Here is a 12,112-nt window from a genome sequence, read left to right on the forward strand (position 1 = left end):
GTTCAAATGAAGGTCAGATACCCAAAAGAGTTTTCTGGTCAGTGGTGCCGGGGTTGGAAAAGCGGGGAAAATGTAATCAGATGTGGGTGGCCCCGGGAGGTTGTTCGATTCCTACCCTGTTGGTCTTGGCAAGGGAAGACAGGACGGACTGTCTTTGACACCCGGCTGACACAGTGAGAGCCTACTGTGTGCCAGGTGCCGGGGATACAAAGAAAACTATGGGAGGCTTGTGTTCCAGGTGCTTTATATATAGCAAGACAGTCTCCGCCCTGAAGACACTTGCAGTCCATTTTCGAAGTTGCATCAGGTGGGGCAAACACGGATTCTCCTAGCTGCCTGAGAACGGTGAACGCTGCGCGGGTGAGGGGCGCCCAGAACCACTGCGTTTGGGTTCGCTACACTAGGCTGGCCCTGCAGGCGAACATAGACACTCCCTCTCCGAAGGGCAGACCCGCCTCGAAGAGGGCGGATCCGGGCAGGGCCGGCCGGCGCCGGGCCCTCACCCGACCCCAGCGAACGCGGCCCTGCGCGGCGCCCGCTCCTCACGTGTCCCTCCCTGCCCCGGTGCCGCCTCACGTTCTGCTTCCGCCCGACCCTTCCGACTTCCGGTAAAGAGTCCCCATTCCGCACCTCCGCGCCCACCCAGCGTCGCCACGCGGCACCTCTGTGTGCCCGACCCCCGATGCGCTCGGCGGCCGCAGCTCCTCGGGGCCCCGCGGCGGCCATCGAGCCTCGTCGCTTCGCCGCGGCCAGGTGGCCCGGGCGGCGCTCGCTCCCGCGGCCGGCGCGGCGGGGCGGCGGCAGCGGCGGGGCTCCGACACCGTATCCCTCCGCCGCCCCTCCCCCGCCCGGCCCCGGCCCCCCTCCCTCCGGGCAACGCTCGCCTCCCTCCGCCTCAGACTGTTTTGGTAGCAACGGCAACGGCGGTGGCGCGCCCCGGCCCGGCTCCCGGCGGCTCCTCGGTTTCGGCGGGCCTCCCCGCCCCTTCGTCGTCCTCCTTCTCCCCCTCGCCGGCCCGGGTGCCCCCCCCCGCCGCGCCGACCCGCGCCTCCCCGCCGCGCTCCGGCGTCTCTTCGGCGCGCCCGGCTCCCGGCTGTCCCCGCCCGGCGTGCGGGCCGGTGTATGGGCCCCTCACCATGTCGCTGAAGCCCCAGCAGCAGCAGCAGCAGCAGCAGCAGCAGCCCGCGGCCGCCAATGCCCGCAAGCCTGGCGGCGGCGGCGGCGGCGGCCTCCTCACGTCGCCCGCCGCCGCGCCGTCGCCGTCCTCTTCCTCAGTCTCGTCGTCCTCGGCCGCGGCTTCCTCCTCCTCCTCCTCCTCGGTGGCGGCGGCGAGCGCAGGCGGCGGGCGGCCGGGCCTGGGCAGGTGGGTGTCGCGCCCCTGCCCCCTACGCTTAGGGGCCTGGACCAGCCCGGGCCTCGCGTCCCCTCCCCCGCGGCCCGCACCGCGGTCCCCGCCCCGTGACTGCCTGGGCTGGGGGGGCGGGGTGGGCTGGGGGCCTTCAGTGGGGGTGGCGCTCGCGTCTAGAGCCTGGTGCGGTAGGGTGAGGGGGCGCCGCGGAATCCCTCTGGGAATGTCAGGCGGTGTCCATCCTCTTGCAACATCCCCACCCCCTCTCTCAAACGGTCAAGATGGAAGGACTCGGCAGCCTCCCCCTCTCCATTTAAGTGTTCGGGAGGCTTTACAGGTCTCGGCGATTGTCAGCCCTCGATCACCTTTTTTAAGGCTCCTCTGCCCCCAGTGAGGGGGATGCTTGGGCAGCGCTCCCACCTCCTTTAAATATTAACGTGGAAGGGTCTTTAGGTTTAGGTTGTCTCCCGAAACTTGCCAACTCCCCTGTTTGGGAATAACGAGGGAGGGGGGTAAGGTTAGGGCAGTGTCCCCCCCCCCGCCTGTTAAAGGGGCAGCCACAGCTTCAGCTGGAGTCATGAGGGTCTGTGCAGTCTCCTTACCCACGCCCTTCTCTGCCCAGAGAGAGATCGAAGGACCGGGTGGAGGTGGATGGGCAGTGACCCCCGCAGCCCTTCCCATTTAAGTCTGAGGCGGCGGCGGGGGCTCCAGAGCTCCGCGGGAATCGTGGGGCTCTGTGCAGTTTCCCGCAGCGTTCCGCCCTCCCCCACGTGCGGAAGGGATGGGGGAGTGCCCGACCCCCTCCCGGCCTCCCTCCTTCCCCCGCAAGGCCTCTCTGGCGCGGGTGGCGGCCGAGCCGCATTGCTGTTCCGAGGCCGCGGAGGAGAAGGCGCCTTTGAATAGTGGTGGGCGAAGGCCGGCCCCAGGCGCGGCAGCTCAGGCCGGACCGGGGACGTAGCGGGCGTTGGCGGCAGGGGGCGGGCACGCTGTGTGTTTTTTCCCAGTACTTGCCCCGATTTATAAATTTCCAGAGGAGAGGGATGTCAGCAGGAGGCACGGTGGGGTTCCGGAAGGCAGAAATGCGGTGTTTACTTGCGTCGCCTCCCCCACTTCACTTTGACCCAGGTTTGTAGTACAGACTGGGGGCTCACGTCGCCTCAGCCGACCGGGTCTGGCTCTGGAGGCCTGGTGCGGGGTGCGTGGGGGGGGCGGGGTTGTCAGTTCGCATTTCGCGAACTAAGAAAATGCTTAGTGTTCAGACGGGGCAGCAAATGTCAATAGATTGCATTCCGTTGTGGCCAGTGCCCTTAACTTGGGGATTGCCGCCAGAGATCACCAAGGGCAGGCCAGTCCACGTCCCCTGTGCCCCGAGCCCATCCGTGTTGCCGGCACCACCGTGCCTCCCCTTAGGCCTAGGCGGGGTTGGCAGGCTCGGTGATGAGAGTCCTCCTTAAGTAGACCTCCTGGCTTTAGCAGGTGGTGGGATAAGGGGGTATTTTTTGATGCAGAGTTTTCTCTTTTTTTCTTCTTTTTTTTTCAGTTTTCTTTTTGAAAACAGGTTTTTAGCAATCCATTTCCAAAGAATTATCATTTATGGCAGGATAACTTATCCATCAAGATGATTCAGAGCTGATTTTTTAAAAAATAAATTTAAAAATTTTATTTTTGCAGCGCGCAGGCGCGGGCTTTCTCTAGTTGCGGTGAGCGGGAGCTACTCTTCCTTGCGGTGCCGGGCTTCCCATTGCGGTGGCTTGTTGCGGGGCACGGGCTCTAGGCGCACGGGCTTCAGTAGTTGTGGCACGCGCGCGGGCTCTAGAGCGCAGGCTCAGTAGTTGTGGCGCACGGGCTTAGTTGCTCCGCGGCATGTGGCATCTTAGTTCCCCGACCAGGGCTCGAACCCGTGTCCCCTGCATTGGTAGGGAGATTATTCTTAACCTCTGGGCCACCAGGAAGGCCCCAGAGCTGGTTTTTTAAGGAGTTCTGCCTTCAGTGTGGGACAGTCAGGAACACTGGTTTTCTTGACTTCTACGCTACCCACCCACCCCCGCCCCCCACTCCCAGTTTCGCCTTTGAAGCATCTACAGTTGCTACCTATCAAAACTAGTTAAAATGAAGTGCTTATTTTCCCAGCTCTGTCCACATACAATTCTGTAACTTCAGTTCCCGTTTTCCAGTGGCATCCATAGTAACAAAAAAATTTGGAAAAAATTTAAGTATAATTTTTATAAAGAAGGATGCACTGTTTTTTCCTTTTTGGGATCAGATAGAAATCTGGCAGATATATTCAACTTGTTTAAATAATTAAAAATGAAAACTAAGGTTTTTAGATTACATCAGTTTTCCTTAGGCTTAAAAATTAGAGAATTTGTTCCAGAGTGGCTTGAGTGATCAAAAATATTTGGAATGTTTTAATACCACAGATCTTTTTTGTTCCTTGAGACTTCACAAACATTTAAGATTAATTTAGATTCTTGCTTGCCTTAAGTTCTTTTGAGTCATAAATTGTATGTAGCCCTTATTCTTTTTGATGAATATGTGAAGTTTCGTTTAATGTATTGGATTCATATAGTGTGAAATTTTGTTATTGTACATGTTCTTTAGTTAATGTACTTGTGGAATTCCTTTCCATTTTGAATCACTGTTACTGGGTTCTTTATAAACCAATTACAGTTTCTAGAGTTTCTTCACGTATGCTTGTGTGTATCAGCAGTTCAAATGTGTTTCTGGGACCAAAGGTGAATTAAAAAAATGCAGCATTGGGTTTGCCATGTTTATAGACAGCAAAATATTCTTGAAAGTCTAGAAACTCACATGTCTGCTTTAAATAATACAGCATTTCATATTCGAATTTTTTTGTTGTCAACAGTGGATTTTCATGGCTTTCAAAAATTTATTGTCTTTAATTGTCATATGCTTTAGAAGGTGGCTGTTTTCTCTTAGATTAATGTAAACACAGTGTTAAAGTGTGAACGTAATTTTACCTTAATCCAATTCTTATTTTTGCTGCTTTGATTTTTATGTGGTTTTAGTGATTGTGTATGTTATTTTGTGTTCAGCTTTTTTCTTCTTAGCACTGCATTATAAATTTTCTTTTTAAAGTTTCTGCTTAACCATTCTATTGTGGGGATTTGGGTTTCCACATTTTTGCTATTATAGATGGTGGTGCAGTAAACATCTTTATACTAAGAGCTTTTTGCTTCAGTCTAATTATTTCCTTAGAGAAGTTCCCAGGAGTGGTTTTACTAGGCCAGAGGTCTTCAAGTTTTTTATGGCTCTTGCTAGCTGTGCCATAATACTCTTCAGGAGACTTGTGTTAGTTTCCAGTGCTGAAAAGGTGGCTCTTTTATAGAACGGTTTTTTGTAGTTTGTCAAACACTTTGGGGGATTTTGAAGGGAAAAGTTGCATTTACTGTCGAGTGCATACATAATTAAGTGCTTTTATTAGTTACCTGTTTATCTTTCACTTTGGTTTCTCTGAGGATTTAATTAATGAATGTGAAGGTGGTTTGGAAATTGTAACTGTTAATATTAATGAGGATACATGGTATATCTATTGTGCTGATACTTCTGCTACGTAGAGGAATGACAGTCCTGAGGAACTTATTCTAAAACTTTGTGTTTTTTGGTTAACCTTCCTCGTTCATCTAAAAGTATTTTTTATTAGCTGCTAGTATAAGATCAAATTATTTTTTAGTACCTTTTTTTGTAATTTCATAGCACTATTGGGAATTATCACTGGTTAAGCCGTATCTCTTTCTTTTCCATGTTCCCTTCCCTGTTAAAATATATATATATGTGTTGCATGTGTATGTATTCATAGATAGATAGATGTAGATACAGGTTTATAATCCTATTACTGTATTCCAGACCCTAAAATAATACAGTATTAGAATTTCTTTGGATACAGGATTAAGTGTGAATGAAAACTTTCTTAGTAATTTTCAGCTTAGTACTTTCACTGCTTCTTTCTCTTAAGGCATTGCAACTTAGAAATTATGCTGCAGTTCATTGTAATTGTTCATCATGCTTCCATTTAAATATTGGTGAGATTTTTGTCTCTTTAAATTAAGTTTCTTATAGAAGAGCCTAAAAAAACTACATTCATTCAATACATAAATTTATTGAAAATCTGTGTACAATGGAGAGGTAGGTGCTTGGGATATATTAATGAATAAAAGGAAAGATAGCTGCCCTCCAGTTGTTTACATTCCGGTGTGAGGAACGAGACAATAACTGAGACATTAAATTAGCAAACTGTATATATTAGTTAAGAGCCATAGGATTAGAGGAGAGCAGATTAAAGATATGATATGGGAGTGTGGGGGAAGGGAGTGGGTTGCAGTTTTAAATGGGTTAGCCTCTTGAAGAGATAACATTTGAGCAAAGTTTTGAACGTGAGGTAGTTAGCCATTTGCTTTTAACCTAAATTAATTAATCATATGGCCCCAGTTGTAATTTATAAGGTTTGAACTGCATCATCCCTTGCTAATTCATTCTTTTATGTGGATTAATTAACAAATTAATCCACAGGTAAACTGTAGATGGTTGTTAAAAGAGGTACCTTTTTGTGTTTCTATTGGGCTTTTTAATTTTACCTAATCAGTTTAATTTTCATCCCAAGTACCTAAAGAAAATATACTTCAAAAAAATTTTATTGGAATATAGTTGATTTACAATGTTGTGTTAGTTTCAGGTGTACAGCAAAAATACGCCGTTTAAGATTGGGCAAAAACCTACAACAAATAGCTTATCTTTGACAAAGGTAAAAGTAAGCCTATAGTTGCTTAAAGATTTTGCATTTTGAAAAGTCAACGCGTTGCATGGTATCAGTCATGGTGTTTCTTTTTTGGTTAAATGTAAACTTGCATTTTCTGTGTTTCTATACTTTTACACAGGGGATGTTAACTATAGCTATTTAATAGCCATATGTTTCAGCTTTAAGGAGTTTTTCTGTCTAAATAGATACAGCTGTGTTAGTACTTATTTTCACCATTGCAAAGTGTTTACCTTGAAAAGGATTTTAAGTTTTTATAAGATTTTTTCCCTAGAATTGTAATTTTCTATTTTGGCTAGATAATAATAGTATTTTGATATCATTTTAAAGAGTTAAGCCTAAACAAAATTCTCTCTTTGTAGCTATTTCAAATGATTGTGACTTCAGTGGAGATACAGTTTACTAACAGGCCTACCTGCTACTGTATTTTTTTAATTGAAAGTACTTGCCTTTTTTTTTTTTTTAGCCTATCTGGGTCATCTGTGAGTGTTAACCATACCAAGATTTAAGAGGTCCATATATTTTAGCAAGAGTGTCATTAAAATAAAAGTAGATTGCTCTTTCCTCTTGAGGTCTTTTTACCTCCTTAGATGTTAGATTTCAAAAATAAGGATGTGTTGGGACTTCCCTGGCAGTCCAGTGGTCAAGACTGTGCTTCCAGCGCAGGGGGCACGTGTTCTATCCCTGGTTGGGGCACTAGGATCCCGCATGCTGCGGGTGGCCAAAAGGGAAAAAAAGCGGGGGGGGGGGGCTTCCCTGGTGGTGCAGTGGTTGAGAATCTGCCTGCTAATGCAGGGGACACGGGTTCGAGCCCTGGTCTGGGAGGCTCCCACATACCGCGGAGCAACTAGGCCCGTGAGCCACAACTACTGAGCCTGCGCGTCTGGAGCCTGTGCTCCGCAACAAGAGAAGCCGTGATAGTGAGAGGCCCGCACACCGCAATGAAGAGTGGCCCCCGCTTGTCACAACTAGAGAAAGCCCTCGCACAGAAACGAAGACCCAACACAGCAAAAATAAATTAATTAATTAATAAAACAAAGGACTAGTCTTTAAAAAAAAAGCGGGGGGGGGAGAGTGTTCGTCAGAAAATTTACTCATCGGTGAATATGAAGCTGGTATCAAGCTTTTGAAAGATTGTAGCACGTAAATCTAGAATTTGTAATGTAGACACTTTTGATCCCATAACTTTACTAACATTACTCATGATTAGAAACAGGTTGACCTATATCTTAGGCAGATTTTTTTTTTTTTTAGAAGATGTTGGGGGTAGGAGTTTAATTAATTAATTTATTTTTGCTGTGTTGGGTCTTCGTTTCTGTGCGAGGGCTTTCTCTAGTTGTGGCAAGCGGGGGACACTCTTCATCGCGGTGCGCGGGCCTCTCACTATCGCGGCCTGTCTTGTTGCGGAGCACAGGCTCCAGACGTGCAGGCTCAGCAATTGTGGCTCACGGGCCTAGTTGCTCTGCGGCATGTGGGTTCTTCCCAGACCAGGGCTCGAACCTGTGTCCCCTGCATTAGCAGGCAGATTCTCAACCACTGCGCCACCAGGGAAGCCCCTGACCTATATCTTAATGTGTTTTTTTATATCTTTAAACTATACTTTTCTACTCAAAACGAATTTCTTTTATATGTGTGTGTGTGTGTGTGTGTGTGTGTGTGTGTATGAAATTTAACACTTTGGGGCATACAGACATGTACAGAATGTGGCCCACACTGCTTATCTTACAATAGAGATAAGAGCTGTACTTAAACCAGTGTCCAAAACAGATTCTTTCTTCAGATTAATAAATTGAGAAAGTCTTTGTATAAGTATTACCTCATTTGTATTTGAAAGTTCTGTCTTTTATAATTTGAAAAACAGTATGCTTTAAATATTTAATGTAGAAGAGTGCACAGAATTTTAAAAAAAAAGCCCAAACTCCTTTAAAATTAAAATCTCCCACAGTCTTTCCTTTGAGGTAACCACTGTTAGAAATTTGGTGAACAATTTTTCAGACTCCGAAAATGAGATCATATGGTGCCTACTGTTTTGGATTCAAGAGTATATATTTTCTTTTTAAAGATTTATTTTTTCCCTAAAACTGTAGAATTTTAGAGCATAACAAAATAACAAAGTCTTAAAATAGAAGGGAAAAAATTTTAAGCTTTGAGAGGTGAGGGTATTTGCTCAAAGCAACGTATTTGTAGAATTTTGTTACATCCTTCCCATTAAATAAACGCAGAGATACACAAGATCGTACTGTGTGGGACTTCCCCGGTAGTCCAGTGGCTAAGGCCCCGAGCTCCCAATGCCTGGTGCCCGGGTTTGATCCCTGTCAGGGAACTAGGTCCCACGTGCGCATGGCAACTAAAACCCAGTGCAGCCAAATAAATAAACAAATAAATAGATCATGCTTTGTATTTTAAAGAAGACACAGCCACAGACAGTCCTTGCCCTTCAGGATAGCTTTTGTAACCTTGAGTTCAGCTGGATAAAATAGAAGGTCTAGTTCCTTTTAAAAATATATATATAATTTTGTACATATGTGGTGTGAAATCTACTTAAATGTGAAGTCCTTGGTTTTGTTAGTTGTAATTGTTTAGTATTGTGGATCTGGGGGGTTTATGAAAATTTGCCACAACTATTAACCTTAGGTTTTATTTGCTAAAAATATTTGCAGTTGTATTCATGTGAAAATTTGAAATTCCCTTTAATTTAAAATAATATTTATGTAGATTGCTTGTACTTTAAGCCTCGAAATTTAGTCATGTGGCCATACAATAACAATTTCATGCCATGATTAGTAGCTAAATGCATTTTGGGAACTGGATAAAATGGCATGCTGTAAGGGAGTCTTTGTAATTCTCACCAGTTTGTGGTATGTGGCTTGTTTTTATTAAGAGTTTCAGAACTGGGGGCTTCCCTGGTGGCGCAGTGGTTGAGAGTCCGCCTGCTGATGCAGGGGACACGGGTTCGTGCCCCAGTCTGGGAAGATCCCACATGCCACGGAGCAGCTAGGCCCCTGAGCCATGGCCGCTGAGCCTGCGCGTCTGGAGCCTGTGCTCTGCAACGGGAGAGGCCGCAACAGTGAGAGGCCCACGTATAGCAAAAAAAAAAAAAAAAAAAAAGTTTCAGAACTTTAGAATGTTGTCCTCTTGAAAGTATTACCTTGAGAGACTTTAAGAGGTTGTCAATGTCAAATATTTTTGATTGCCACTTTATGTTCATATTGCTTTTTATAAGTCATATGTTAAAAGATACTCTTAGCAATAATTGTTGTAAATAGAGTATCTTGATTATAGTTTTTTTTTATTTATTTTTAAATTTTATTTATTTATTTTTAAAAGTTTATTTACTTATTTGGCTCTGCCGGGTCTTAGTTGTGGCACGCGGGATCTTCATTGTGGCATATGGGATCTTTAGTTGCGACGTGCATGTGGGATCTAGTTCCCTGACCAGGGATGGAACCTGGGCCCCCAGCACTGGGAGTGCAGAGTCTTAGCCACTGGACCACAAGGGAAGTCCCAGTTTTAGTTTTAAAGAAAGAAAAGGCTGGTTTTGAATCAAATTGTGCATTCTTCTTTTGGGACTCATAAACATTTCTTGTGGACCTTGTGTAGTTACCTTTTTTCCAATCCTGAAACATACTTGAAAATCAGGTAGAGAAAAAACTTAAGGTTGAAGCTTGTGCAGATTACAGAAAGGTGAGCGCTTTTGGGCCTTTTTCACTTTATATGTGATTCTGCTTAGCTTGCTTTTTTGATTTACAGATTGCCAGCAAGTAGGTAAAACTTTTAGGGGCAAACACACTGGTAGCGATGAGAAGTAATAATAGTATGATAGAAGGTTAAGAGATGGGAAAATTATAAAAAAACACACAAGAGCTCAAAAGTTTACCATCAAGGGCTATAAGTGTATAGCTCTATGCCTTAGTAGACCCCAGAGGCATTACTATTTTATGGCATAATATGTTTAATTGATGTGCTCATAATGGTGACTCGTAAGACAAGGTTAAATTGTTTTTCATATCTTTCAAAGAAGTAATTTCTCAAAGGTTAGGTGATGACCCCTTAGTAGATTGTAAAATCACTTTAGTGGGTCATGACAAGCATTTTTAGAAAAAATGAAAAAAATAGAAGATATTACAGTGCATTGCATTTTAAGGGTAAGAATTGTTTTAAGGAACTTCTGTAATGTATATATACTGTGTTGCAATTTAAACTGTAACTTTTCATTGGTGTAGTCAAAGTCACTGATTTAGAGGCACCAAGATGCAGTAAGAGGATTGAGGAAGGGTTTTGGAGTTTTTTCCTACTCTAGGGTTGCCAGATTTAGCAAATAAAAATACAGGATGCCCAGTTAAACTTGAATTTTTTTAAATTTTTTTTTTTAAGTATAGTTGATTTACAGTGTTGTGTTAGCTTCGGGTGTATGGCACAGTGATTCAGACGTATATATTCTTTTTCAGATTCTTTTCCCTTATAAGTTATTACAGAATATTGAGTATAGTTCCCTGTGCTGTACAGTTGGTCCTTTTTGGTTATCTATTTTATATATAATAGTGTATATAGTTTAAAACTCGCAAACTTGCAATTTATTCCCCCCTCTCCCCAACTTGCATTTCTGATAAACGACGACTGATTTTTTGGTATAAATAGGTCCCAAATTGCATGGAACAAAATTATTATTTATGTGAATTTCAAATTTGACTGGGTATCCTTTATCTGGTAACCCCAGTCTGGGCTAGAATTGGGATTCACCCCCTGGTGACTAAAATTTAAGCTCTGTGAGGGCAGGAACCTCATTTTGTTCACTATTGTATCCCAGTCTCCTGGAACAGTGCTTGGCACTTAGTAAGTGGTCAGATATTTGAGTGAATGAATGGGCAAGTTACTCTCAGGCTCAGTTTCTGTACTTATTAAAAGGGGGAAATAATACCTTCTTTAAAAAGTGAGATACTAAATTTTTATTACACGTCATTCTCCACACATATTAAGCTCTGAGTATTTTATTTGTTTTGGCACGCCACGCGGCTTGCAGGATCTTAGTTCTCTGACCAGGGATCGAGCCTGGGCCCTTGGCAGTGAAAGCACGCAGTCGTAACCACTGGACCGCCAGGGAATTCCCTCAGTGTTTTAGAATTATACAGATCTGGAGTTGGAGGTGGCTCTGGTGAGTATTTACTTCTCATTCTCTTTACTGATGAGGAAACTAAGGCCACAGAGATTATTTGCCAAAGTTCTCCCATCATCATTGGCTGCATAGCTGGCTTTGGAATCTTGTTCCCTCTTCTTTGTAATATGTTTCTTAAGACTTATTTTCAAAATTTGATACTCATTTAGTAATCTAAGAAAAGATCCACCTGTCCAGAAAAAAATTTTCTAAGTGTTTCAATTAGCAAAGGGTCTACTCTGCTATTTTTTTTAAATTTATTTATTTATTATTTATTTTTGGCTGTGTTGGGTCTTCATTGCTGCACGCGGGCTTTCTCTAGTTGCGGTGAGCTGGGGACACTCCTAGTTGCAGTGCGCGGTCTTCTTACTGCAGTGGTTCTCTTGTTGTGGAGCATGGGCTCTAGGCACTCGGGCTTCAGTAGTTATGGCATGAGGGCTCAGTAGTTGCGGCATTCAGGCTCAGTAGTTGTGTCTCATGGGCTCCAGAGCACAGGCTCAGTAGCTGTGGCGCATGGGCCTAGCCGTTCTGCGGCATGTGGGATCTTCCTGGACCAGGGCTCGAACCCATGTCCCCTGCACTGGCAGGCAGGTTCCTAACCACTGCGCCACCAGGGAAGTCCCCTACTCTGCTATTTTTTTGTTTTCTGTCACATTTAAGTGGAAGAGTGTCTCTTTAGTCCTTTTAACTTAGGAACTTGAATCCAAAATGAAGTTCCTCTGTTTCTACCAGGCATTCCTTTCCTCTGTGACTATCCTTTCTTAATCTTTAACCTAGCTGGCAAATAGGTTTCACTTTATCTGGTAATTATGATTGATTGTTGTGTTGTTTGAAGGAT

The 12,112-nt window shown here is 44.8% G+C and overlaps 1 protein-coding gene across 1 annotated transcript in view; it reads left to right on the forward strand.

The window, feature by feature from the left end:
• The first annotated feature begins 667 nt into the window (after positions 1 to 667).
• Positions 668 to 12,112, forward strand: part of ATXN2 (ataxin 2) — a 119,052-nt gene continuing 107,607 nt past the window's right edge. The window contains 2 exon segments of the mRNA XM_027124760.1: positions 668 to 1,024; positions 1,026 to 1,363. Coding sequence (XP_026980561.1) covers positions 683 to 1,024; positions 1,026 to 1,363 — 680 coding nt within the window. The 5' untranslated portion in view covers positions 668 to 682.

The sequence above is a fragment of the Aethalodelphis obliquidens genome, unplaced genomic scaffold (assembly GCF_003676395.1).
Source record: "Aethalodelphis obliquidens isolate GAN/ISIS:26980383/991018 unplaced genomic scaffold, ASM367639v1 scaffold28, whole genome shotgun sequence".
Taxonomy (NCBI): domain Eukaryota; kingdom Metazoa; phylum Chordata; class Mammalia; order Artiodactyla; family Delphinidae; genus Aethalodelphis; species Aethalodelphis obliquidens.